Here is a 27882-nt window from a genome sequence, read left to right as displayed (position 1 = left end):
CCCAAACAATACCCACAATACCCCATCTCTAACCCTCCCATGGAACAGGTGTCATGCCTGCCATTCCAGGACTCAGATTTGGAAGTCATCTCCCAGGGACCAGGTGCTTCACTGAAAAGAAGTCACTTGCACACCTGGAGTTCAGCTACTAAAAACTGCTGTTAGTTTGGGAGTCTCAACACATACCCTCTCCTTCTCCCCTGTCCAGCTTGAGTTCAAGGTCCAGGATGGAAGGGAAAGTAGGTTGAGTTGACAGTGCGTGTCCTGACCAGTGCAGGGTCAGTCAACTCCTTGGAACCGGAGGTAAGGAGAGAGGAGGGAAGGCATGGCTTGTGCAGTCCCAACTAAGCCCTGGTCCATGTAACGGGCCCAGAAGCCCCACCCTGACATCCCCCTAGTACCAGTCAGCAAGGAGGGGAGATGACGCCTCTTTATTAAGGTTAACACCAAGGAAAGCATTGAGAAGGAATACACAGTGGAGGAGAAAGGGCACACAAAGTCACTACTCGAGGAGGTGGAAGGGAGGCACATCAGTTAAGAACCTCAGGACAGCCACATGCTCCATGCCCTGGTTGTGAGGGAAAAGAGGAAAGGAGAGGGGAAAGCGCCATGATAGCCTGGGGCTCACAGAAGGGTCTGAGGCCCCCTGAACCTAACATCAGAGCCACAAGCCCTGCCCCTCAGGGCTCACACACTACTGCACAAGTCGACATACGTAACACACACAAGACATTATGGAGGCAACACCAAGAGGCAGCGGGCAGGGACAAATTGACAGGAAAAGGAACTGAAGTTAAGCAGGTGTAGCCAGGAGAGAGACAGTTTTTGGCTGCAGCCTCCAAGAGTCCCTCAAACGTCCCCTAAATCTGGGCTGCTGCTGAGCACCCCCAAGTCTCTGCCTGTGTACTGGGCTCTTTGTTCTCTAAGCCCCAGTGAGTGGATAAAGCAATCCCAGATGAAGTCAGTGACAAGGCAGGATCCGCTCTGCATGCAAAAATCCTAGAGGTTGAGCTATTATGTCTTCATGCACATTCATAGCCAGCTCCTCCCAGCCCAGGGGCCCTTGGAACCCCATTCACTTAGATTCCTAGGGCTGCAGTTCCCTCCTCAAGCTTCCTTTACCAATCAGCAGCCGCAGAGATCTGTGAGGGGGAGAGGCTTCTGCAGAGCGCTGAATATCTTGGATTTCAGCAGAAGGGTAAATTTTCTGTTGCCAGAACAGAATACCCCCAATTCCTTAGTTTCTAGGTAAATCGTTAAGAGATTATTTGCCATAGTCCTAGATAAGTCCTTTTTCAGAATAGAAAAAGCAGAATTTTATTTACACAATTCAGGGGTTCTCCTGTTGGCCGGGGAGGGGGAATGGGCAGGGTAGGGGGTGGAAGGGAGTCCAGAGATGGGCGCTTCCTCTCCCGGAACCTCACCTTTCCGCAGTTTGCTACGTCTCCCTCGGTTGGGCAGAAGGGATTCTTGACGCTCCCAAAGTCCTTCACCCTATAAATCCTTCCTCGAGGGAGTCTCTGCCTGACCCACATGAGCAGCGGTCGGAGTGAAGCATGCTGCACCGCACCGTTCAGTCCCCTCGCGTCATGCACTCGGAAACCCAAAGCCAGCCCGGGAAAGTAGTGCCCCCTCGGAGTCCCCTCACAGAGAGGCCTCGCCCTCCAGCTGCAGCAGGGTAATGTCGGGCAGATCGAGGGGCTCCACAAGTGGCCCGTCCCCCCCAAGGAGACCAGCACAGGGGCTCTCGGGGCGCTCACAGTGACTAGTGGGTGTGGCGGAGCTGGGCATCTCCTTCTCCTCTTCTTCATCGTCGTCCTCGTCCTCAGGATCGCGACCCAGCAAACCGCTGTCCCCGATCCCAGGCGAAGGGGTCTCCGGCTCTTGGCGGGCACCCGGGAAGCTCCCCTTGCCGCCGACCACGCCCAGACCGCCCTGGCGGGGCGCCGTGGTCATAATCTGGCACATGGAGACGATGGCCCGCTGGTTGGCGCACACGTCGTCCGAGAGCACCTGGATGTGCGAGGCCTGCTCGTCCAGGGCCCCCCGCATGGCCCTCACGTCCTCAAACAGGGCCTGCAGCTGGGCCTTCAGGTGCTCCATCAGTTCCTTCATGCCGCCGTTGTACTCCCCGGAGATCACGTCCCCCACGGCCGGCACGGTGGACACCTCCAGAGGTGCCGGCATGTCGCCGCCGTCCTTGGTCATGATCTCCAGCAGACCGTCCTCCATTGAATGGCAGAAGCGGGCGGTGGCGGCTCTGGGTCCGGTCCAGCCCGGCCTCCGGGGTTGGGGGGTGAGGTGGGGGAGAGGGACGGGGAAGGGGGAGAGGTCCCCGGAGGGGCGGGGAGGAACTGAGGGCAGAGGAGGCTCCCGAGAGGGCGGGGAGCCGACGTGAGGAGACGAGTCCCGGGCGGAGGGCGCGGGCAGGATCGGGGGAGGCCGGAAAGAGCCGGCGGGACGAGGACCCGGCGAGAGTCCCGGGCCGGCGACTCTCCGGCTTGCCCCGGGGCGAAAGCGCCCAGACCTGCCTCGCCTCCCGAACTGCGCCCGTGTCAGCGCCGCTCTCCCGGCGCCACGAGCTGCGAGGACCCGCGGGTTCTCTGGGTCACAGAAGCGCTCGCGGAGGGGCCCGGGCGGAGGCCAGCAGCGGATACCGCTCGGGAATACCCCCGGCCATTAACTGGCAGCGCCCGCGAGTGTGCTTGGAGTGGCAGGGGCGGGTCTCCCGGCCTCGCCGCGGATGCTCCCCTGTTTCCAAGGCGACGCACGGCACGTAAATGACGTGTGTCTCCATGGCAACCAGGAAGTAGGGAAGAAAAGGAAGGATGGTTGCGAAGCTGCAGTGGGGCTCGGGAGTCGGAACGGGCGGGTGGGGCTGGAGGGGAGGGGACGCCGCAGTGGCCTCCGCTGAGTGGAAAGAGCGTGTGGCTGCGATGTTTAATCGGGCAGCATGAGAGAGCAGTTTGCTGCATGAAACCCCAGGTCGGGGAGACATCGTCCCTCCCCCCGTCTGGGTGCTAGACCCTGAGCGCGACCGCCTTGGAAGGATTTTCACCCACCCGCAATCCTTTCTCAGAGGACGGCGCCAGAGCCGGGTCCTGCTTCTGTGTCCTCCAGCCGTCCGCAGGAGAGCAGAGAGGGTGGAGAGGCCGACGCTGGTCCCAGACTGGAACTGGGGCGCCGCGGCGCCCCGGCGGTGCAGAGGGTGGGGAGGGCACTACGCAGGGTGTCTGTCGCCTTTCCCTCCGGCTCCTTCAGTGAATCAGCCCTCGCCGCGTGGTTAGCACAGAAGCTAAGAAACGGTGGGATTCCCTCCCGTCTGAGATGAGCCCCAACCGTTCCTACCGCACTGGGAGTTTCTGCAGGATGGTGGGGCAAAGTATTTAAGTTTTGAGAACGAAAGCTCCATAAGGGCAGAGATTTTGTGTCTCCGCGCCCTCAACCGCGGAGTCCCCAGCACCGAAAATAGTGCCTGGCACGTAGTAAGTAAATGCTCTCTGTGTATGTTGAACGAATATTTTAACAAGAACCACCATGCCCCCGTTCCCTCATCCAGAACTCCGCAACCCACACAGAGTTGAGTTTAGGAGACCTGAATTCAATTTTGTTTCTGCCATTTAATTCAGAAGCCTTGGATAAATAATTTTCCTGATCTGTTAGGGCATTGGACTGGGTAATCTAGATTATTCCTAACTCCGAATAACATTCTGCATCAGCTCACAGGTAAAAGGGTAAACTGTTGGCTGTGTGTGGAAGGGATGGGTAAGGACATGGGGGGATGGGTGTGAAGGCAGTTTCCCCTCCGCAGGCCCAGTGGCCACGTACAGACACCCACTGAGTGTCTCAACCTTTGTGACAACTCCTTTCCCTATTGGAGAGGTGGAGTGGGGAAGGGGGGTGGGTAAGAAAGAAAATTTGAATTTAATATATTTACAGATGACTTGAGATTGAGAAGCAAAAGCACCTGGTCAGCAGCATACTAACTAGTAAATGACCCTAGTAAATTGGAGACTCCAAGTGGCCGGAAACTAAAAATGAATTTCATGAGAAGAAATAAATCTAAGGAGGAGAAACAAACTGTATCACTTCAAGATGGGGAGGAGCTAGGTACAGCTGAGTGTTTTGCACACTAGTAGTTCAGCCTTAGCAAACGTGTTACCTTTGGGTTTCCCTGGTAAGGAAGAGTGGGGCTAACCCAAAGAAACTTTCCCAGCGCTAAAGAACCGTTTGGCTTATGCCTGTTTCACTATTAAAATAGAAATAAGTGGGGAAATAACCTAAAAGTAGAATATTTAACCTAAGGCATTGCCGATATAATCAAGTACTTAACAGCCTTTAGAAATTTGTTTTCCCAAAACAACTATATGAACAAATCAAAACCCCTACGGTGTGATATTTCCTAAAATAAATGATGCAGTCCTATTTGCTTGCTCATTCCTTTGTCCATTCCCCAAACTTGTGGCTCTCTCACCTTGGTTATTACTTCTGCCTCCACCCTGTTCCCCACGGGTTACTCCTAAAGCTTAGGAGACGACAGAAATATTTGGCTTTCCTAAGCACAGCCAAAGTGGACTAGTATTTACCAGAAAAAAAAGACTTTTACCAGAAAAACTATAGGAAATAGAAACAGAGACAACACACACACACACACAGAGAGAGAGAGAGAGAGAGAGAGAGAGAGAGAGAGCTGAGCTTCTACAGCATAAGCTTCTAATCATAAGATAGCAAGCATATTCTCAGGCATACAGGTTCAACCCCACTGTTCATCCTTTCCTGGAGAGTTCTGCTATAGCCAGAAAAGACATGAATTTCAGGTTTTTTTGCCAGGGTCTGTGACTTCACATTCTTGACCAGCACTTCACGTGGTTGATTGCATCTTGCCAGCTTTCTCACCTTTCAGGTGGGTCCCTGCCTTCTACCTGTAAAGAGTAACCCTGTCCCTAGTATAGGGCCTCCCATCTTAGCTTTAATCTTACATTAAACATAGTCCCCATATAGTGAGAGCTGGGTTATGTCATCATATAGGGCTTTTTGCCACTATTGTTGAGGATACCATGTATGTTAAGGCTTTTAAGCATAAGATTACATCATGCTGCCCAGAGATGTTAGCATGAAGTCTGCTGAGAGTACAGGGGGTCTGAGCCTAGAGGGAGGGGAAATTATTGGAGAAGCACAAAAGAACATGTGAGACAGATGCAGAGATCAAGGGGTGTGACTGATCCAGTCAAGTTCCAGGTCAGACATTTGAGAGCCAAGGGTAGGCGGGAAGTTGGGGAGTAGACTAGTAGCAGGACTTGAAAATGTAAGGAGGAGACAATCGGTGCATCAGATTCAGAACCAGATCATTTTAGGAATTGTGTGTAAAAATGGGACTAGGGAAAATGGGAGAAGGGTCTAGCCTCTGAAAAATAAGAGAGACAGATGCAGAGAGTGAAGGAACCTCAGTCAACTGGCCGGGTTTCAGAGCTGGGACCTCTGGACACCAGTGCCCTAGGGTTTGTTGAGTGGGTCCATTCCCATGCAAAAGAGGGCTGAATGGGTACTCCGGCCATGTCATTAGAGTATTCACACATATCCTGTATGCCACATAGCAAAAAAAAAATAATAATAATAACCCCTTATGCTTCCTGTCTTTCTCTTACCTTCCAGAAACCACCTTAGTTGTTCTATTCCTTCATCCCAGTCTCATGAGCCAGTGGAGTGAAGAGATTCCATGGAGCATAGATACAGGTCTCCATCAGGTACACCTAGTTCCAAACATCACAGCCTCACTAGAATGGTAATTGTCAGTAGTCTGCCATTTTCCTCTAACTGGCATCCAGTTTATTTCCAGTTTCTCTTTAATATAGCTGGTATACTTTTTGCACTGTAACTCCAACAGCCATGATGAAGATGCTCACTTGACCCAGATCTAGAGTGGTGATCAAAATCAAAGTAGAACTGACTGCTATACCTTAGGTCCATGATCCCAGACAGTACTCCCCAGATGTAAGTCTTACGGCATTGAGTTGCCTTATGGCATCTCAGCATGATGTCACATTCAAAAGAAACCCATCCAATAGCCAAAAAGAATTAAAAAGCAATTTATATTAGTCTCTGGGACTTTATTATAGTTTTTTATTCTTTATTTATTATTCATTATAGTTTATTATAGTCTCTGGGAAAACTCTAAAGGAATTTGCATTCCCAGCACAGAGCAAAAGATCTTCAACTTTTCTTCCCTCCTTCTCTATTCATCCTGTACATCGTGACATAGCTGTAGCTGCCATCCCCTCTCCTTTCTCTGCAGACACCCCCAAACTTTCTGTCAAGCCTAGCCTTTGTTTTCTCATTCCCCTGCTTACTTCACTTCTTGGATGTATTCTTCTTCTCTTCTGCAGGAAGGAACTCCTGGTCCTTGTTTCAGCTCCTTTGATTTTTGTTCTCCATTCTGCACCATTCTCAGTGACAGGGGTCTCCTTCCTAGGGGGCAAGAAAGACTGAGAACACCCATTGTTGTGAGTTTGGTCTCTTACCAAACTCTGCCTGGTGTTACAGACAGCCTGTTTTGCTCATTTCCTTTACTCTTGTACAGAGAAATGGGCATGGTAGTTTGCAAGGACCCTGAGCTAGTATGAGCCTCCAGCTTGGAGAGGGTGTCCAACCATCCACACTCTCAAGAACTCCATTGTCACAGACATGACCATGAGGTTAGACACACACACACACGCACCTACGCACCCACACCCTCACTTAAGTCTGAGCAAGACTTTCAGTGGCTTGCTCTATGCCCTTGAACTATTTTTAGGAGTCTTAAAAAGACCATTCCCCCTACATTTCTTTCTCTTCCATATCAGCTTTACTCAAAGCAAGAATTCCAGGGGACCTTCCAACTTCTTATGCAGTCCGAATTTCCACTACAAATAACCCGTCATTCCAATTAAACTTGTTGTGCTGGTGTTCACCCTGTCTCCCCTTTCTGCATTACCCACTGCAACAGCTTCTTTGTGGCAACACCAGCAGAGGCTTATTTCTTGTCTCAGTGTATTATGTCCAATCATTTATTATGTGCCACTCTGGCAGGACTAGTTCCAGTCCAAGTGTTGCTGGGTAGTTGGCCACAGACTGGCATTTGGAGCTCTGGGGCCACCCATGATGCCTGGTACAGGGCCTCATGCACCCTCCATCATTTCCATGTGTTTTCTGCACCCAGAAAGTTGCCAACAGCTCAGGGACTGGTTTGGCCCCAAGTCAGAATCCTCAACAGGCACTGATGATGCTTTACCACCCGAGAACACTCATAAATTTTTGGTGCCATAGGACAATTTTGCTTGACAAATTGCCTCTCCCAGAGTATCGGTCCAATTTGGAGGAAACTCTGTCTAAGCATCTGGGCAGGGTATGGACTCTGGTATGTCTGCCCTTCCATTTAAAGGAATGTATAGAAATATAGTGTTCCTCTATACTGACTTATGCAGACTTCCCAGCCTCTTCCCGCCTGTTGTATCCTGAGCAAGTCTGTAGTATTCTATTGTAGACAACTCATACAAAATGTTGTGGTCTCACTCTTACTGTTACATCTAGTTATGCTCTCTCTCCATGCCTCTCAGAGACCCTAAAATAGTATCAGAGGTAGCTTCTACCACTTCCTTTTTGCTACGAGGTAGTATCCCAAGGATAAGCAAGGCATTGCCAACTGCATTTTAGCAGCGACTATGAGGGTGCACTATGCTTCCATTCCATTACACACATGTGGGGACCACACTACTATTCGTGATGGTGTCACACACTGGGTCCCCAAAAGGTGTCCCACATCCTCAAAGTACTGCAACAGTGCGGGATCTTAGACAGAAGTGAGGAGAAGGGTCCTCTCCCCACCTTTTTCACCCAGCCCCTCAAGCCACTGTTTTAAAAAGTCTTACGTGAAAACAGCTCCATCTTCTATGGTCAACCATAAGTTTCACGGTTTACAGGCCCAATGCCTGCTTTGTTTTCTTTAAGGTGCAAGGATCCCCTTCACTCCAGAACTCTCTAGTCCTTTCATTTTGCTTTACTTTGCTCCATAGCAGTTAACATCCATCATACTGTATTTTACCTGTTTGTTTGTTTGTTTATTGCTTTTCCACGAGGGAGTGAGCTCCATTGGGGCAGAGGTTTGACTTTGTTTGCTGTGATATCTCCGACACCTAGAATAGTGCCTGGCACATGTGCTGAGCTCAAGAAATACTTGTCAAATAGATTAATGAATGAAGGCTGAATCCACATCTAGGAAAAGAAACATCTCCCTTAAGGACATGTAGCCAGCAGAGCTCCAACTCTGGCTTATCTTCGAGAGCAGCATCGTTTTTTGTTTGTTTGTTTGTTTGTTTTGGTTCCAACCATTTACTTTCATGATTTGTAGCTTATGTTCACCCAATTAAATGGCCCTGTTAGTGACTTATTTCTTTGAACAAAGATACTTATTATCAGATACATAGAAGTAGCCACTTCCTGCAAAACAAGCGTTTGTGGCTTTGAAATGAGAATTATCACCTGCCTACCCACGTGAACCCCCGGTGGTATATTCTACCACTCTCTCCATCTCTCAAAAATAATGGGGCCAAGTTTTGGTCAGAACTTAAGGTCAGAGGACTGCATGCTCTCTCCTCCCCTCAATGTTGTTTGAGAATGGGATGATGCCAAGCAGTGTATCCCCATCCTGTATGTCAAGGAGAGCTCCTGATTTATACTCTTAATCTACTGGAGACAGGCTCCAAAAAAGTACCAAGCTACTGGTTATAAGATTGATAGCTAACTGAGAGGGGTGTTATAAACAAAAGGGTTGCTGTGCTTTAAAAACTAGTGTTTCTCTTCTGTTTGAGTTCCTGAACTGGTAGACTAGTAACGTAGGGTAATGTTAGCCCAGGATACTTTTTACTGTAATAAAATGTAAGCCTTTTTTTCCCTCTTGTTTGTGCCTGCTCTACTTCTAAAACCAAATCAAACCAACACAAAAATTCTCCACATTCATCAAATACATAACAAAGGAGATCTAAGGATCAGTCTTTCTAGAACAGTAAAACCAAAGTAAAATGAAACGTCACACATGGATCAGAAAAACAATATTCCAGAAATTGAGGTTAGTCTCTAAAACAACCCAAGGAGAACAATTTCAATAAGATCTTGCTTTTCTCAACAATGTTGTCTAAGTCTCTAAGAAGCAGAGGGAAATTTTATGTGAGTTCACTGGTGATTGCCAGAATGAATGCACTAAGCTGGGGCTTAGTTTCCCTTAAAGTACGATCCTGAGTTACATATCTGTTTTCCTATCTATCTCAGTTCATCCATCACTGTATCACACAACTGCTCCCAGTTGCTTCTTATATTACTAAAAATCAGTTCCCTCCTACCAATGGCCCTAGTGGTTTTTGCTGCTCTGCAAAATAATGAGTACCATTCAAGACACCTGCAGGTGTGATAACTAATAAACTGCCCACAATTTCACATGATTAGAACATTGAAATTGCTGATGTTTAATTGTAATGAGGTCTGTGAGACCCCTAAGTCTCCTCTACTTCATACTTGTGGACTTTTATTAGTGTTTAGGAGGACATTCTCGTCATTGGAAAGAGTGCTTATCAAGAAAGGTTCTTTGGAGTGGAGCACGAGATGATGCCAGGGTGTAATTTGAATTTAAAGTCTAATGGAGGAAAGGAAATAATCAACAGAGATGTGAGAGAGAGGGAAAGGCTAGAAAGAAATTCTCAGTAAATTTTTAACTCTGAAACAAACTAGCACAGAGAATAGGTAGCAGCATCACTCCCTGATCCACTGTGCGGGCAAGACACAGGATGAGGCATTTAAGTCAGATTTTTTAAAGGGCTGCTTTCTTTTTTTCACGTTTCAAGTTTTTATATAAATTCTAGTTAGTTAACATATAATGTAATATTAGTTTCAGGAGTAGAATTTAGCGATTCACCACTTGCATTAATACCCAGTGTTCATCACAAGTGCCCTCCTTGAAACCGACCACCCATTTAGCATCCCCTGCCCACCCCTCCTTCAGCAACCTTCAGTTTGTTCTCTGTAGTTAAGAGCCTCTTATGGTTCGTCTCCCTCTCTGTTTTTTCCTTCTCCTATGCTCATCTGTTTCATTTTTTAAATTCCACATATGAGTGAAATCATATGGTATTTGTCTTTCTCTGACTGACTTATTTCACTTGACATAATACACTCTGGGTCCATCCACATTGTTGCAAATGGAAAGATTTCATTCTTTGTGATGGCTGAATAATATTCCATTATATTCCATACACACACACACACACACACACACACACACACACACACACACAACCACATCTTCTTTATCCATTCATCAATCCATATACATTTGGGTTCTTTCCATAATTTTGCTATTGTTGATAATGCTGTTATAAACATTGCGGTGCATGCGCCCCTTTGAATCAGTATTTTTGTATCCTTTGGGTAATACCTAGTAGTGCCATTGCTGGGTCATAGGGTAGTTCTATTTTAGTTTTTTGAGGAAGATCCATACTGTTTTCCAGAGTGGCTGCACTAGTTTTCATTCCCACCAACAGTATAAGAGGGTTCCTCTTTCTCTGCATCCTTGCCAACATCTGTTGTTTCCTGTGCTAATTTCAGCAATTCTGACAGATGTGAGGTGGTATCTCATTGTGGTTTCAATTTGTATTTCTCTTATGGTCAGCGATGTTGAGTATCTTTTCATGTGTCTTTTAGCCATCTGTATATCTTTGGGAAAATGTCTATTCATGTTTTCTGCCCATTTCTTAACTGGATTATTTGGGGGGGGGTTGGTGTGGAGTTTGATAAGTTATTTATAGATTTTGGATACTAATCCAGAATACTCCAGAGACTTGTCTAGTAGGAAGTTGCTACAGCCAGTGTCAGAAAAGTTGCTGCCTTTTTCTCCTCTAGAATTTTTATGGTTTCCTGTCTCATGTTTAGTTCTTTCATCCATTTTGAATTTATTTTTTGTATGGTATAAGAAAGTGCCCCAGTTTCATTCTTTTGCTGTCCAGTTTTCCCCACACCATTTGTTGAAGAGACTGTCTTTTTTTCCACTGGATATTCTTTCCTGCTTGATCAAAGATTACTTGGCCATATAGTTGTGGGTCCATTTCTGGATTTTCTATTCTGTTCTATTGATCTATATGTCTATTTTTGTGCCAGTACTGTCTTGGTGACTATAGTTTTGTAATATAGCTTGAAGTCCAGAATTGTGATGCCTCCAGCTTTGTTTTTTTTCTTTTTCAAGAGTTCTTTGGCCATTCAGGGTCTTTTGTGGTTCCATATAAATTTTAGGATTGTTTTTTCTATCTCTGTGAAAAGTGCTGGTGGTATTTTGATAGAGATTGCATTAAACATGTAGATTCTATGAGGCCAAGCCTTACCTTGATTCCAATATCAGACAAAGACCCTAGTGAAAAGGAGAATTACACGCCAATATCCCTGATGAACACGGATGCAAAAATTCTGAACAAATTCTAGCAAATTGAATCCAACAGTACATTAAAAGAATTATTCACCACGATCTAGTGGGATTTATTCCTGGGCTGCAAGAGTGGTTCAATATTTGCAAATCAGTCAACATGATATACCACATTAATAAAATAAAGGACAAGAATGATATGGTTCTCTCAATAGATGCAGAAAAAGCATTTGACAAAGTACAACACCCATTCTTGATTTAAAAAGAAAAAAAAACCCAACCCTCAACAAAGTAGGGATAGAGGGAACATACCTCAACATCATAAAAAGCCACATCCAAAAGACCCACAGCTAATATCATTCTCAATGGGGAAAAACTGAGAGCTTTTCCTCTATGGTCAGGAACAAGACAGGGATGTCCAATCTCACCATTGTTATTTAACATAGTGCTGGAAGTCCTAGCCTCAAAAATCAGACAACAAAAAGAAATAAAAGGCACCCAGATTGGCAAGGAATAAGTCAAATTTCTTTGAAGATGACTTTTCTACATAGTTTGTCACATATTTATACAACCCTAAACAAGATAGTGTGATTTTGCCTGTTTTTGAATTTTATATGATGGAATCACAATGAATTTGTTCTCTTGAACTTTATATGAATGGAATCACACAATTTATTGTTTTATGTCCTGCTTATTTTCCTCTTTTTCACAATTCTAAATTTGTGAAAGTCATCAGTTTTGGGGGGGTACCTGTGCTTCATTCGTTTTCATTGTTTTACTGTATTCCATTATATGAACATACTGCAATGCATAAATATTTGTATTCTGTTGTGTTCTACCATTGATAGTTCAGTTGTTTTCAAGTTTAAGACTATTACTACAATACTGCTATAAATATTCTAGTACATGTCTCATGGTACATATAACAAGTTTTTCTAAAATAGAAGTTTTTCTAAAGTTTATACATATGGATGGACTTGCTGATCATAGAATATGCTTATCTTCAGCTCTACTGGAAAATATCAAATTGCTTTCAAACATGGTTGTCATAATTTACACTCCACCAACACAGTAAGAGTTCTCATTACCCCATATTTTCTCCAACCCTTGGTGTGTCAGACTTTTAATTATTACCTTCTCTCTGATATAATCCCAGGTGCCTAGAACAGTACCTGGCTCATAGTAAGTATGCATTACATATTTGTTGAATGAATCAATATTTCTTAATTAACATGAGACTTTTCTAATTGTCTTTTTTGTTATTAATAGCTTAAATTAATTGTAGTTGAAGAATACTTACTATACAATATGAACCTTCCAAAATTTGTTGAAATTTGCCTAATAGAGAAATTTTTATTTATAATCACTACATACATACATCATGAAAGAATATGTGTGTTGCATTTGCTGGATGCAAGTTTTAGATATATACATTAGTACAAATTTTTAAAGAGATTTATAAAGTGTTTATAAAAATTTTCTATATCCTAAGTTATTTTGCTACTTATATTACAAGTTACTAAAAAGGGGTTATTATAATCTTCCACTATATTTCTGAATTTACCTTCTGATAACTGATATTTTTTTCTTTATGTATTCTGATGCTATGTTATAAGTGTAATCTAAATTTTTTAATTGCCATAATTTCCTAGTGAATTGAATCATTTTCATTATTAGGTGGTTTTCTTGTTCACTAATAATGTTTTTTGCCTTAAAGTCAATTTTGACTGACATTAATAAGAGTTGCACCCGCTTTCTTTTGAATGGGGTGCATGATGTATCCTTTTCCATTCATCTACTTTCAACCTGTTTCCTTAAGTGTTTTATTTGTTTGTTTGTTTGTTTGTTTGTTTGTTTTGAGAGAGGGAGCACAAGCAGGTAAGGGGCAGAGAGAGGGAGAAAGAGATTCCCAAGTAGGCTCCATGCTGTCAGCAGAGCCCCACATGGGGCTTGATCTTACGAACCATGAGATCATAATCTGAGCTGAAATCAAGAATCAGATGCTCAACTGACCGAGCCACCCTGATACCCCAATGTTTCCATAAGTTTTAGGTATTTTTCTGGTAGGTAGAATATAATCAGATTTTGTTTTGTTTTGCTTTTTATCCATTTTGACAGCCTTTGTCTTTTATCTAAAGCATTTGGTCTAATTATATTTAATATCAATACAATTAATATTTGGTTTAAACTATATTTGTAGACTTATCTATTTCTAATGTCTATTAGATCTTACTTCCTATATTTTGAAACTCTTTATTAAGTGATGATTGTTATGTTCTTTTGCTAAACTGACCACTTTACCATTATGAAATGGCTTTTCTTTATTCCTGGTAATATCCATTGCTCTAATATTTACTTAATCTCTATTAATAAAGCCATTTCAGCTTTTTAAATTAGCATTTGCCTGGCATATCTTTTCCATTTTTTTCTTTTGTCATATGTATGCCTTTATGTTTAGAATATACTTAGGTCTTACTTTTTATCTAAACTGACCATCTCTACCCTTTAATTGGGATATTTAGACTACTTACATTTACTACAATTATGATAAGATTGGTTTTCAATCTCTCATCTTGCTGTTTGTTTTCTGTTTGCCCCATCTGTTCTTTGTTTCTTTCTTCTTATTTCCATTCCAGTGTTTACATTACTTGAATTTTAAAATGATTCCTTTTTACCTTCAATACTGACTTAATAACTCTCCTCTTTTCTTTCTCTTTTTCTCTTTTGCTTTGCTGCTAGTATTGCTTTAGAACAGTGCTTTCCAATAGAATTTTCTGAGATGATGGAATTGTTCCATATTTTCAATGTTCAGTATGGTGACTACTAGCCACATGTAGATATTGAACACTTCAAGTGTGGCTAGTGTGACTAAGGAACTAAATTTTTAATTCTATCAAATTTTAATTTTAATAGCCACATGTGGCAAGTAGCTACTGTATTGGACAGTGGAGCTATAGAGTTTATAATATAAGCCTGCACTTTATTACAGTCAACCTTGAAATAGTGTTAAGTACCTCACAACATATTTTCATTTCCTCCTTTATATCCTGTGTTTTTGTTGTTATATCTATTAGTTGTACATATGCTAAAATATCAGGTACATTTTTATTATTTTTACATTAGTCACATCTTTCCAAGAGACTAATATGTGGGAAATATTTTTTATATTTTATTTTATATTTCATCTTCTGTTTAAAATGCTCTTTATTTTACATTTGTTTTTGAAAGATATTTTTGCTGAATAAAAACTTCTGGGTTGGCCTTGTCCTCTGCCTTGCATAGTTTTTATAAGAAATATGCTGGCATTATTTTCTTTGTTCTTCTGTAGCAGAATGGCAAACTTTTCTGTAAAGGGCCAGATAGTAAATCTTTTAAGCTTTGCAAACCATAAAAGCCTTTCAGACCACTGCAACTACTCAACTCTGCCATTGTAGCACAAAGCAGCCATAGCAAATACATAAATGAGTGTGTGGGGCTGTGTTCCAAATAAACTTTACTTACAGAAACAAGAGATGGGCCAGATTTGTCCCACGGGCCATAATTTGCCAACCCTTGCTCTATATGTAATACGTCTTCTTTATCTGCCTGCTTTTAGAAATTTTTTCCTTACCCTTGGTTGTTAGCAGTTTGATTAATATGTGCCTTGGCATGTTTTGTTTAAGTTCATTCTACCTGAATTTCGTGCGCTTTCAAATTTGGAAATTTTTTAGCCTTTAAGTTTTATTTAAATATAATTTTAGCCCCCAACTCCTGAAACTTAAGTTGCATATATATTAAACTGCTTGATACATCTCAGAGATCACTTTTTCTCTGACTCTTTCTTTTTCAGCCTTTTTTCTGTCTGTATTTCATTTTAAATAGTTTCTATTTCTGTGTCTTAAAGTTCTCTAATCTTTTCCTCTGTAGTCTATAATTTGCCATATTCCTCCTGTAAAATTAAACAACTTTTATTTATTTTTAAAAAATGTCTTAGGGGTGCCTGGGTGACTCAGTCGGCTAAGCATCCGACTTCAGCTCAGGTCACGATCTCGCAGTTGGTGGGTTCGAGCCCCGCGTGGGGCTCTGTGCTGACAGCTCAGAGCCTGGAGCCTGCTTCAGATCCTGTGTCTCCCTCTCTCTCTGACCCTCCCCCGTTCATGCTCTGTCTCTCTCTGTCTCAAAAATAAATAAACGTTAAAAAATGTCTTTAATATTTATTTAGTTTTGAGAGAGAGAGCAAGACAGAGACAAAGTGTGAGTGGGGGAGGGGCAGAGAGAGATTGAGAGAGCCACAGAATCCAAAGCAGGCTCCAGGCTCTGAGCTGTCAGCACAGAGCCTGATGCGGGGCTCAAACCCACAAACCGTGAGATTGTGACCTGAGCCGAAGTCAGACTCTTAACCGACCGAGCCACCCAGATGCCCAAAATTTAAAAAATTTTAAATTTGATAATTATGATTTTGTTCAATATTACATTTGAAAATTTGTGTCACTCAAGGTATTATTTGACTCACAGTAACATTTTACATATTTAAATTCAATACAACCACAAAATAAAACTATTTACTTAAACAGTATAATTCTCCTTTCATAGAAGTGGCTTTGTGTAACAAGTTTGATTTCAAACTGTCATTACCATTCCGCTCTTTGGCCCCCAATGTCCAGAGACAGGCACATTTCAACTCATTTCTGTAATGAATATTTTGTAACCAGCTCCCGAAGTTTGCCATTTCCTTTACCCTTGTAGAAATTCTTTAAAATGCATTAAACAGGGATACTATTTTTTGTCTGGTTAGATGGAATCCATAAGTGGACCCACTTTCTGGCATGTCCGCTATCAATTTCTCTGAAAACAAGGCCTTCAAAGCAGTGCCCAAACCCTGAGTCGGAATACTTCCCTACAGTTGACCTTTAAGCCAACAAACACAATCCATAATGTTTGAAACATTTCTAGAAGGCAGCCTAAAGTCGCCTTTAGTTAGCTTGCTCCTTTTTCTATTCTAAGCAAAAAAAAAAAAAAGAAGAAGAAGAATTTGTATAAGAATGCAAAAGAATGTATTTAACTTTATGAAATATTTCTAAGAATATCTACTGAATCTTAAACCTCGTTTCCACTGAACAGGTGAAAATTTGGGTGCTCAGAGAATGGTAGCACTTGAGATAAAGGCCTTAATTCGTTCATGTAGAGAACGTACTAGTTCTTGAAATTTCCATCAAAACCACTGGTGAAATTCTATAATGTGCATCCCTATTTCTTTTCCAAACAGGTATATTGTGAGGTCTGCCTTACACTCGGATGCACATCAATGCTTGCAGGCAATCCAGATATAAGTTTATTAAATGCCCCTGCCCCTTTCTTTTACATGGAGCCCATCTGTGAAAAATGTTCTCTTCACATTTCCCTCGGCCAGAAGCTAAAATATTTAAAAGTATTAAACAATTTTCTTCATAGATGATGATACTCCTTAACTTCCAAGTGTCTGATCCTTTATAACTGTAATTCTGTAATGCTCAGAATTAAGAACAATCTAATTTTCAGTATCAGGGCACTATATGTCATCAGCTTCACAGGAGTTGTCTGAGGAATCGTGAAGTTCGGCCCACGGAAGATGTCTGTGATCCGTCACTCAAAGATTCATCCATAGCTCTAAGTCATTCAGCTTGTTATTCTTCAGTAAGATTATTGCCTTCTTCAGAATATCTATGGCTTACAGATTTAATTTAACACTCAATTTTTAACTTATTTGATTTTACATTTTTATTACTTCTTACACTGAACTTATTTTTATTTGCGTTCTCCTATACTGTACATAAAATGTTTCATGATACCAATATTGGTATTAACAATAAAATTACAGAATGTTTAGGATTCTTCACAGTTTGTTTTATTAGGATATATTCCACCAAGGAAGGACAAAGTCTTGCATTCAAAGGTCATTTGAAAGAAATCTTTTGTGTGTGTGTGTGTGTGTTACCAATCACACACTTAGGTTTACTTAATTTGTTTTCAGTTTCAGGGATTGCCCTTTTTTCCCCCCTCTTTTTGACTTAATTTACTTTTTGAATATGTAAAATAATTACATGATTCTAAAGTCAAAACTATATCAAAAGGTTTACTCAGAGGAGTCTCTCTTCTAATCCTACCCCTGATCCTGGTTCCCCATCTCCACCCACCTATAAGTAACTATTGTTATTCATTTCTGGATTATTCTTTAATGTCTAATTTTATATAAGAAGTAGCTATGACAAACATGGATGGAACTGGAGAGTGTGATGCTAAGTGAAATAAGCCATACAGAGAAAGACAGATACCATATGTGTTCACTCTTATGTGGATCCTGAGAAACTTAACAGGAACCCATGGGGGAGGGGAAGGGAAAAAAAAAAAGAGGTTAGAGTGGGAGAGAGCCAAAGCATAAGAGACTCTTAAAAACTGAGAACAAACTGAGGGCTGATGGGGGGTGGGAGGGAGGGGAGGGTGGGTGATGGATATTGAGGAGGGCACCTGTTGGGATGAGCACTGGGTGTTGTATGGAAACCAATTTGACAATAAATTTCATATATTAAAAAAAAGTAGCTACGACATATACTGCTCTTCACCTTGCCTCACATAATGTATTGTGATGATCATTTCATAGCAATGCAAAGAAATATTCCATAGTCTGTATGACTATGTCTACTATGTACTATAATTTACTGAATAGGTAACTATTCAGTTCCTCTCTTAATGGCATTTGGGATATTTATAGTCTTTTGCCATTAAAAATAATGCCACAGTGAATAACCTTGTGCATGTATCATTCCAAATTTGTACAGATGTACTTTTAGAATAGATTCCTAGAAAATGTGCTTGCTGGGTTAAAGGGTGAATGCATCTATTTGTAATTTTGCTAGATAGTACCAAATTCCCTTCCTTGAGGGCTAAATCATTCTACACTTTCAACGGTGGCATATCAGTATGTCTCTTTCCCCTGTCCTTCGGCAACAGTGTGTTCTCAAACTTTTGGATTAGTGCCAACACGGTAAGAAATGCTACCTCAGTGTAATGTAATTTGCTTTTCTTTTTTTGAATGAGCGGAGTATGTTTTACTACTTTAAGGGACACTTGCATGAATTTGTTAGCTATGTTTATGTCTTAGTATCTACGTGGATGTGGAAAATACATGATTTATGTCTTTTTATTTCTAGGAGTTCTTTATATGTCAGATTAACTTTTTCCCATGGCTTAAGTTGCAAATATTTTGTCCAGTGAAACCTTTGTCTTTGGCCTTACATGTGGTATTTGAGTCATGCAATTTTTAAAAAATACTTATGTAACAGAATTTATGTCTTTTATTGATTCCAGATTTTGAGACACAGAAATGCTTTCCTACTCATGTTTTCTTCTATTATTTTTAAGGTTTCCATTTTTGTTTGGTTTGGTTAACTAATCCATGTGGAGTTTATCTTACTGTGCAGTATAAGCTATGAATCCAATTTTACCTATGTCCAAATGGTAGCTGGATGTCTCAGCAGCATTTATTACAAAGTCCATTTCTTCATTGTTTTTGCAATATCTTTATTATATATTAAATTCCTTTATTACTGGATTTCTATTATGTTTCAGTAGTGTATCTTTCTCTTCATGTACCAGTTCTACACTTTTAATTATGAACACTTCATTGTATTTCAAACGTCTGGTAGGACTGGCCCCTCCTCATTGCTCTTCTTTTCAGGGCTTTTTCTTGGAAAGTTTTGTTTATACAAAGATAAACTTGTTTATTAAAAAAGTTTCATATGAACTTAAGAATTGATTTATCTAACTAAAAAAAAAACTTGTTAGAATTTTTATTGGAATTATATTAAATTTGCAAATTAAGGTATGTCTTTCATTTGTTAAAGTCTACTTTTGTGTTTGGGGGGAGTATCATAAAGTTTCCCTCACTGGTTTTTACATATTTCTTAACTTTATTCCTAGGAATCTTATAATTATGGCTGCTATTGCAAATGGGATGGGGAAGTTCTCTTCTACGTTATTGTCTCTATCTCTCTCTCTTTTTGAGTTTATTTATTTACTTTGAGAAAGAGAGAAAGCTGGGAGGGGCAGAGAGAAGGAGAGAAAGAATCTCCCAAGCAGGCTCCATACTGCCAGCGTAAAGCCTGATGTGGGGCTCGAACACCGCACAAACCGCGAGATCAGGACCTGAGCTGAAATCTAGTCCGGCGCTTAACCCACTGAGCCACCCAGGTGCCCCACTTCTACGTTATTTTCTGCTGGTTCTTCCCTGTATGTATGATGCCTACCAACTTCTGTAAATTGCTCTTTTATCCTGCTACCTTACTGGATCATCTTTTTATTTACAGTAGTTCTCCCATTGCTTTGCTTTCATTTTCTAGACACACCGTCATATTATCTGCAATTCTCATACATCTAATTGTTTCCTCTGTATCAGTGCTGTGGCAAACACCTCCAACCCCATGTTAGATGTTATAGTAACAGTGGGCATCCTTGTTTTGTTTCAAACATGAGCAGAAATGCCTCCTGTGTTTTCCCATAAAAATAATAAGATGCTGGTAAGCAAGATGCTTTATGATATTAGGAAAAAACTCTTTTATTCCTCTTTTCAAAATTAGTTTTATTAGAAATATACCTTGAATTTTCTCATATATTTTTTCCAGAATCTATGGAGATAATCACAAGACCTTTCTTCTTATATATAATAATATTAATAAATATATTAATGTATTTTTTAACATTGAAACATTTTTGCATTCCTAAAACAATTTCCACTTGGTCATGACATACTGTGCTGTTTGATTCCATTTGCCAATATTTTATTTAGGATTTTTGCATTGATTGGTCTGTAGCTTTTTTTTTTTTTTTTTTTTTTTTTTTTTGGTCTGTGGCTTTATATTTTGTATAACCTTTATCAGATTTTGGTTTCAATGTTATATTTATTTCATTAAAGAATTTTTGAAGTGGTCCTTTTACTGTGCTTTGGAATGGAGTTGGGATTATAATTCTTTAAAGAATCCTATTTGAAACATCTTGGGTACTTTTAAAGGAGATTTTTAAAAAATATTCTATCCAGTATTTCAATTGTTTTCAGCAGATGGCTGAATCAATTCCTTCTTTTTCCGAGAGGAAAAAAAAAAAAGTCCACCTTTCTTTACCTTACTTACCCCTAATCCTTTAAGGCTCTGTTCAGTTATAATCTTCTCTAAAAAGTCTTCTGTGAGCCCTCCAGGTTGTGCTAAATTGTCCCTTTTCTGGGCTTCTATTGGGTGGCATTTATTCTTGCATAGCTGCATAATACTGAAATAACTCATTAATATTATCATTATCTTCCATTAGTCAAAAGTTTCTTGTGGCAGGAATCCTGTATTGCCTCCATTGAAAATAAATTTTTTTTAATATTTATTTAATTTTGAGAGAGAGACCGAGCGGGGGAGGGGCAGAGAGAGGGAGACATAGAATCCTAAGCAGGCTCCAGGCTCTGAGCTGTCAGCACAAAGCCTGACGTGGGGCTCAAAGTTGCAAACCGCGAGATCATGACCTGAGTTGAAGTCCAATGCTTAACTGAGTGACCCACCCAGGCTCCCCTTGCCTCCACTTTTTAATTTCCAGTGTCTAGTGCCAAACACACTGACTGAAAGTTAGTAGGAGCCTTAATAAATATTTCATGAACTGATCTTTGATCAGATCCCCTCCCAACACACATACACACACACACACACACACACACACACACACACACACACACACCTGTTTCCTCTCAAGTTCCTACCTTTGTTAATGGCTTCTCAATTCACCTAGGAGCATACAGAAAAAATCTAAGAATCACTGTTGGGAAACTGTACCCTCTCATCTTCAGCCTGTAGTCAATCACTCAGCCCTATTAATTCTAACCTAAAGTATTTCAAATTCACTTTTCTCCCTTTATATGGCCACCACTCTAGTCCAAGTCCCCATCACTTCTTGCCTAGATCACTTAATTGCTATTTTTCCTATTTTAGTCTTTACTCTGACCCTTCTATAATCCATTCTTCATCAGAAACTCAAAGTGATCCTTTAAATACATAGACATGATTATGTCACTTGCATAAAACCTATCAATAGCTTCCTATTCTTTTGGGATAAAGTTTAGAACCCTTAACATGTCCACCAAGACCCTGCCTGATTTGGAACATCTGTTCCTTTTTGGCCTCAACTTGTGCCCTTGGTCTCCTTATCATTCTGGCTTCTTATTCTTCTTCCAATTTCGTAAGCTTTTTTGCTGTCACAGTCTTTGAATACTCTTGTCCATTTGCTGCAGTGCCCACTCCCTTCACCTCTGATCCATAGCTTTTATCTGGTTATATCCATTCATTTTCCAAGTCTGTGCTCAGGGAAGTTTTCCTTTACCTCCCACTGTTATAGAGGCTCTCTATTGAGTGACCATATTACCCTCCATACTTTCCCTTTATAGAACGCTGTCTAGGCATTTGGGTGATTCTTTATCTAATGTTTATTTCTGACACTAACTATAGTTTCCCTGGAGGCAGGGACCATGTTGATCTTATATTCAATTGTATCTTAAGAATCTATAATAAGGAACAGCACAGTAATAGAATTTAATAAGTATTTATTGAATGAATGGTTGAATGATGCATGAATGAACACAGAACTACTTGCTGAACGCTGAGCAAGAAGCCTGAAGGAACAAATTTTCTATTTCTCCTCTAGGGGGAGACCTACTCCTACTAGAAATAGCATGGACCTCAAGAGAGCACAAAATCATGAAGTTAACAGTTAGTAAGCTTCTTAAATCCCTGAAATTGATTCAGAGAATCCAATCATTCCTTGCTAGTAGAACTCTCCAGATCAGTCTGGACCACCCAGTGGTACCATAAGAGTGAGCATTTCCTGTGTTAATTTCCCTTCCTTGAATGATCTTAAAATCTCTCCTGCTAGTTGTCTATTCCAGTCTTGGTTTGCTAGGTGATTTAGCTGTAACTGATCACATTCTTGGAAAAATAGTATCTATGTATATCTAATTTATATATTATCATTAACATTGTTATTTGTATTTTTACTGCATTCCCCCCTTCCAAATCCCTCAAGCGTTCTTTCTCTGTGAAGTCTCAAAATGTCTTAAAATTATTCTGATAGTGTAAAATATTGGTAACCTATAAGGCCAAAGTAATTTTCAAAAAGTAGTTATTTGTAAATTTCCCTGAGCCTCTGGGGAAAGTTAAAGGGAAAAAATAAAAGAACAGTGTGAATATTGGGAGCCTGTCTGCCTCTGAGCAGATTCTGAAAGAAGTTCTTGTTTAATCCTGATGACATGTCTTGAGAGACTACCCCTGCTGCACATTAATTCGGTTCTTTTCTCTGCTGAACTACTTTCTCTTGGACAAGGTTTAAGTGTATAAAAAGCTTCAGGAGGCTTATATTTCTCTGAACTTTTTTTTTCCTTTGCTCTATTTCCAAAGTTCCTTTTCAAATTTCCCTTTAAATGTAACTTCTGACATCTTTCTTGGGATCAAGGACCAGTACGTAGAGGCATTCTACTATTCCTGTCTTTGGGAGGTCAGTTCACTTTAGTTCAATCCTGTTTACATTTATCCAATACCTACTGTGTGCTGTGGGGAAGGGAGCAGTGAGTGCAGGAAATCTAGATCTGTGCCTTAGAGGCGTTTATGGTGCAACTGGGAGAACTAGACAAATACAAAATATTACAAAGATGACATAGATAAGAACCAACATTTATATAGCTTACAAAACCACCTTTCACAAATGTGATCTAAGTTTTGTGAAATTAACTCTTGGGGTAAGTGTTGTTACTCTTGTCCTGTACAGATGAGTAAACTGAGATTTAGGTAGTGTAACTTGCTTAGACAAGCAAAGTAACTGGAACTACTGTCAGAACTGGAAACTTAGTCCCTATGGCATTTGCAGATTATGATGTCTCTAAAATAAGAGATATGCAATAAACAATAGCTCTAAAAACTGAAGAAATTCAAAGAGAAACACTATTATATTAATGAAGCAACACTATTTTTCCTAACTAGTCTGACACTTAGATCTTATTTTTTCTTACCCTACTTTGTTAATTTTGACTGATCCCTTCTCTCTCTTTGGCTCTTAGGATATCACAAACTTCCTTTTGGTTCTCCTCCTCTTCCCCACCCCCTCCCCCACTTTGGTGACAAAAGCTCATTTGAAGAAATTACTTCTTACTTAAGTCACTTTCTCTAGGAAGCGTGTCAGGAAAACTTTGCATCAACATTAGCTAAGTGGCCCCTGAAGAAAGATGAGTCCTTTTCAGACAGAAGAGGAAGAGATAAGCTCTGGCCAGAAGCCAGAAAACTGTTGTGAAAGGCTTTGCGTTACCACTTACAGAAGCTGCAAGACAGAATTCCTCTCCCCCAGCACACTGTCACTCTAGAGGATAGCACTCAAAATCAGGAAAACGTTTGGAGCCAGCAGGTGAAGAGAGGAGTTTTTCACTCCAAGAAAAGGAGTTGCACAAAGCCTGTGCCTGTTAGGTAGCCGCCAAACTCAAAAAGTAAGACACCCAGATCTGTAACCTGGGACACTTCAATGGCACCTACCCAGATACCGGACGCTAATACATGTTGAACAGCAATGGCATCAATCGTTACAAGCAAAACAGCATTATCAAATTTCTAGTTACGTTTATGCCAAGGTCTGAAAATAGGAACACTAGCTGTACTGTCAATCAACACCATCTAATGAACACTTCTTGAGAGCAGGACTGGAATTAGCAGGGAAGAGAAGACAACATAATGACCTAAAAGTCGTATGAGAGACACACAACACATTTAAAACAAGCAAAAAAAACCCAACTCATTTGTAATCAAAGCACGAAGATCACAAATAACAGACTAAAATGTATAGGGATGGAGCTGGAATGTTGAATGCAAAATTCACGGATGTGATCAAAATGCCATCTTGGTTTTTGGCTTTTACCATCTTTTAAAGATACGGGGAAGGGATAATCTTCCCCTGCAATTTTCCCTGAATGGAAAATTGGGCAGATTCCCTGACTTTTTGGTTCATTCTTTGATAACTGACAATCCTTTAAGTAAGTCACTTTAAGTCAAGAAAGAGTCTTGATTTGGTATTTAGAATGTTTCCAGTCCAAGATGGCAATCAAATACTTCAGTCTTCATTCTAAGCACTAGTTTAAGACTTCTCCTCCCCCTTCCCCCACATAAGGCTTCTTGTGGCTGGTGGCTGCCTGCCTTCAGCTTTCTCCTTAACCTACCTCCTCCCCCTCTAGCTAGCTGCTGTTTGACTTGCTGTGTAAAAGTGGGAAGCAAGACAGCTCAGGGATATGACAGATCTGTACTACCTGGGCCAGGCAGATGATTTAAGTTGAAATTTTCCTGTAGGGTACTTTAAAGGTTCTTTGCAGATTGCTCTCATCAGAGACCTCTCACTCCAGTCTTTTTGGCCTAAATAGATGCAGATGGTTGCCTCTGACATCCTCTGGGTATTCTAGGATTCCTATGTTTGTTCACCTCTAACTTCTGGTCACTGGGTCTCTCCACACCTCTAGACAAGCCTTTTTGAGTAAACCAAAGGCAACACCATGCTGACTGTCTTCTGTATGGCCCATATCTGATCTTGGAAACATTCACACATTCGTCACTGCTTTGAATCTGGGAGTGCTGCAGATCCCTCTGCAGCCACCTCCGTCTTGTGGCTACTGCCTTTAAATTTTAGGCAAGAGCTGGTGCAGGCCACTGTGTTTCACAACTGTGGGAAACAGTTGCCAAGTTCTCTGGTCCCACAGAAATCCCTCTCTGGTCTGGAGGGCAAGGATGCAGCACCAGCACTATGTCTCCTTCTGGGTGGGAAGGTAGTGGGAACAAATTGAAGAAGCAAATTGTTCCTCAAGCAGAAACAAATTGTTCCTCAAGAAACGTCTTCACAGACCCTTCCCCTCTACTATTCTTTTGATCTCACTCTGAAGTAGAACTGTTCTTCACCATTGACTTTGCACGTGAAAACTTTATTGAAATTATTATCCTGAATTGCAACTGACTGTTTGCAAATCTATATCCAACCCCTGAAAATAAGGGAATGTGTTTCTCCATCACTGTCTTCCCTGCACTGTGAGCCCTGAGCCTGGAACAAGATAGGTGCCAGCAAATGTTTGATAAATGTATGAATGAATGGACCTGAAACTTCCTTTGGTTGTGCAGTGGATTCTCAGAAACATTATGAAATAATCTGCATAGATGGCCTATGCGAGTCTCCCTGGGAGACAAATAATTCTATATTTATAAGATGTTGGGAGTTTCGCAGAGTTTATACACCTCAAAATTTACCAGTGAAGAAATTTTGAGAAATGAGACAACACAGGGAAAAATTCATATTTTTCAAGGAAGAAATGGATAAATAAACATGAGATAGTTCAATTTTTAGAAAACTTATGGGATGTCAAATCAAAACATCCCCCCAAACTGTGAGAAGTGTGGATATTGTCTGAATGGTTTAACTAAAAACCCTAAAGCTGAACAAAACAACAAAGAAAAAAATGATTTAAAATAATTGGCAAAATGTTACTGTGTTAAATATAGATGATGGATAGGAGTTCATCATACTATTCTCTCCAGTTTTTTCAGTATGCTTGAACATTATATAATACCAATGACATTTAAAAATTGGAAGCTTGGAAACAGCACTGTCTTTACCTTGCTTTAGAAAGGAGGCAACAGAAGAAGCAAAAATGGAATGGAAACTATGTAGACTTTGGCATCCTATAATTAAGACTTCAAAGGTCCCATTAATATAGTAGTATTATGATAGTCATAAAACTGTACTCGTTTGATGAAAGTAAAAAATTTTGGAAGCAGGAACTTTTGCTTAGGAATTAAATAGATTCGGAATTATAGAAATGGAAGGATATTCAGAAATGATTTCAGCCAATGCTCTCACAATGAGAAAACAGATGCCCAATGAAATGGAATGAAATAACTATCAGTCTCAGAGCCAGGACAAAAGCTAGACCTTCTGTACTCTGGGTACAGGATGTACTCCACCATCCTGGGTAGTATATGACATTGAACAAAAGCAGCCTGCAGTCACCATCCCCTCAATAGGTCAGTTGTCTGAAGCTCATTCTCCACTTAGAGAAAGCTATGGATGGTGCCAAGCAGAGCATCACTTTACTGGATCTAGACACAGGGAGACTTAGCACACCTGGGCCCACTGCATGATGCAGTGGAATTTATTACACATCTGACTCTCACCTCATTAATTCCCCAGCTAAGTAGGATTCAAGGGGATTTGGAGGAGAATATACCATTGGGGTATTAATGTGAGTCACACAGTTCTAGACATAGGGATGGGAGTTTGAGAGGTACTAACTGAACCGAGGTTAGGTTTGACAACACATGTAGTGGCTTGATTTTTCTATGATCTTCCCTGCTGGTGGCCAGGAAGGGTTTAGGTTCACAGGATGAACTTACCCATTTGTGATTAGCACCAACACAGGTATCTCTTGCCCTTGTGTTTGGAGATTTAACAGTCTTTAGAGCCCTAATACAAATTTCTGGTTTAGAAGCAATGGGCACAGAATCAAACTGTTTCCATTCACTGAATTTGATCAAATGCTTTAGAGCAGCTTGCAGGGGAGGGGGGAGGGGTCTAGCCTCCTTCAAGCTTTCCTAAGTAAATCTATGAATTAAAAGCAATGTAGTTAATATGTAGCTACAGCTTCAAGTCAACTCCCCAGAACCCCTCCCAATCAGAGAGCTACCCCTAAACCCTTCTTCCATAGAGCTGTCAATGACCAAAGCAGCCTTTAATCCCGACCAAAGCAGCCCTTTCTTTAGAGTATAGAATTGATGGCTTACAAGGCTGAATGTTGCCTGCTTTCAAAATGATTTTTTTTTTTTAATGTTGCCAATATTTGCAACTTGGAGGATTCAGTTGTTTAAAAAAACTGGGTATCAGCTTCTTTGGAAAAATTGAACAACCTCACCACAGCAGAGTGGCAGAAGGTGGGGGACACATTCCTGCATGGCAAAAATCTTTTGAGTTTGGAACGCAGGGGAGGCTCACTCCTCAGACAAGGCGTGAGATTCTCCAGTTCACCATCCCCTCATTGATGTTCATGAACTGTCTGGGCCCTGCTTTATTCTCAAACTGGTTGATGCTGCTGCTTAGAACAAGCTTTGGGGAGTAGGTGTTGGCTGTTCTTGGTTAAACAGGCAGCCAGGTAGATCACTGCACTTAGAGTCAGCCTGTGCAGGCTGCTTCACTCTACCTGCACCACTACGTGCTGCTGGCTTCCAATGTTTATGCTTTTGCTTGGGAAGGACGTCACTGAGACGCTGCAGCATCTCTCTGGCTGGGAAGGGTTACTGTCAGCGGGTACATCGTTTTCAGTCTTCGACATTTGGACTACTACGCCTCTTAGGCGGTTTATTTTCGGTATAGTTCCCTTTGAGGAAGGGTGGACACTATCCAGG

The 27882-nt window shown here is 41.1% G+C and overlaps 1 protein-coding gene and 1 pseudogene across 1 annotated transcript; both read right to left on the bottom strand.

Moving 5' to 3' along the window:
• Positions 1 to 395: 395 nt before the first annotated feature.
• On the bottom strand, positions 396 to 3527 carry CCDC184 (coiled-coil domain containing 184). The gene has a single exon (XM_027036008.2). It carries the CDS (start codon positions 2230 to 2232, stop codon positions 1645 to 1647), a length of 588 nt encoding a protein of 195 aa, XP_026891809.1. The 5' UTR covers positions 2233 to 3527; the 3' UTR covers positions 396 to 1644.
• Positions 3076 to 27809, bottom strand: LOC128311022 (ERO1-like protein alpha; annotated as a pseudogene).
• Between the last annotated feature and the right edge of the window lie 73 nt (positions 27810 to 27882).

The sequence above is a fragment of the Acinonyx jubatus genome, chromosome B4 (genome assembly GCF_027475565.1).
Source record: "Acinonyx jubatus isolate Ajub_Pintada_27869175 chromosome B4, VMU_Ajub_asm_v1.0, whole genome shotgun sequence".
In the NCBI taxonomy this organism is placed as follows: Eukaryota; Metazoa; Chordata; class Mammalia; order Carnivora; family Felidae; genus Acinonyx; species Acinonyx jubatus.
The sequence above is the reverse complement of the archived record's forward strand: the minus strand, read 5'-3'. Positions and strand labels throughout refer to the sequence as shown.

Bases quoted from the DNA above. Each gene is read 5' to 3' on its own strand.
- CCDC184 (XM_027036008.2), bottom strand. From the start codon at position 2,232: ATGGAGGACGGTCTGCTGGAGATCATGACCAAGGACGGCGGCGACATG.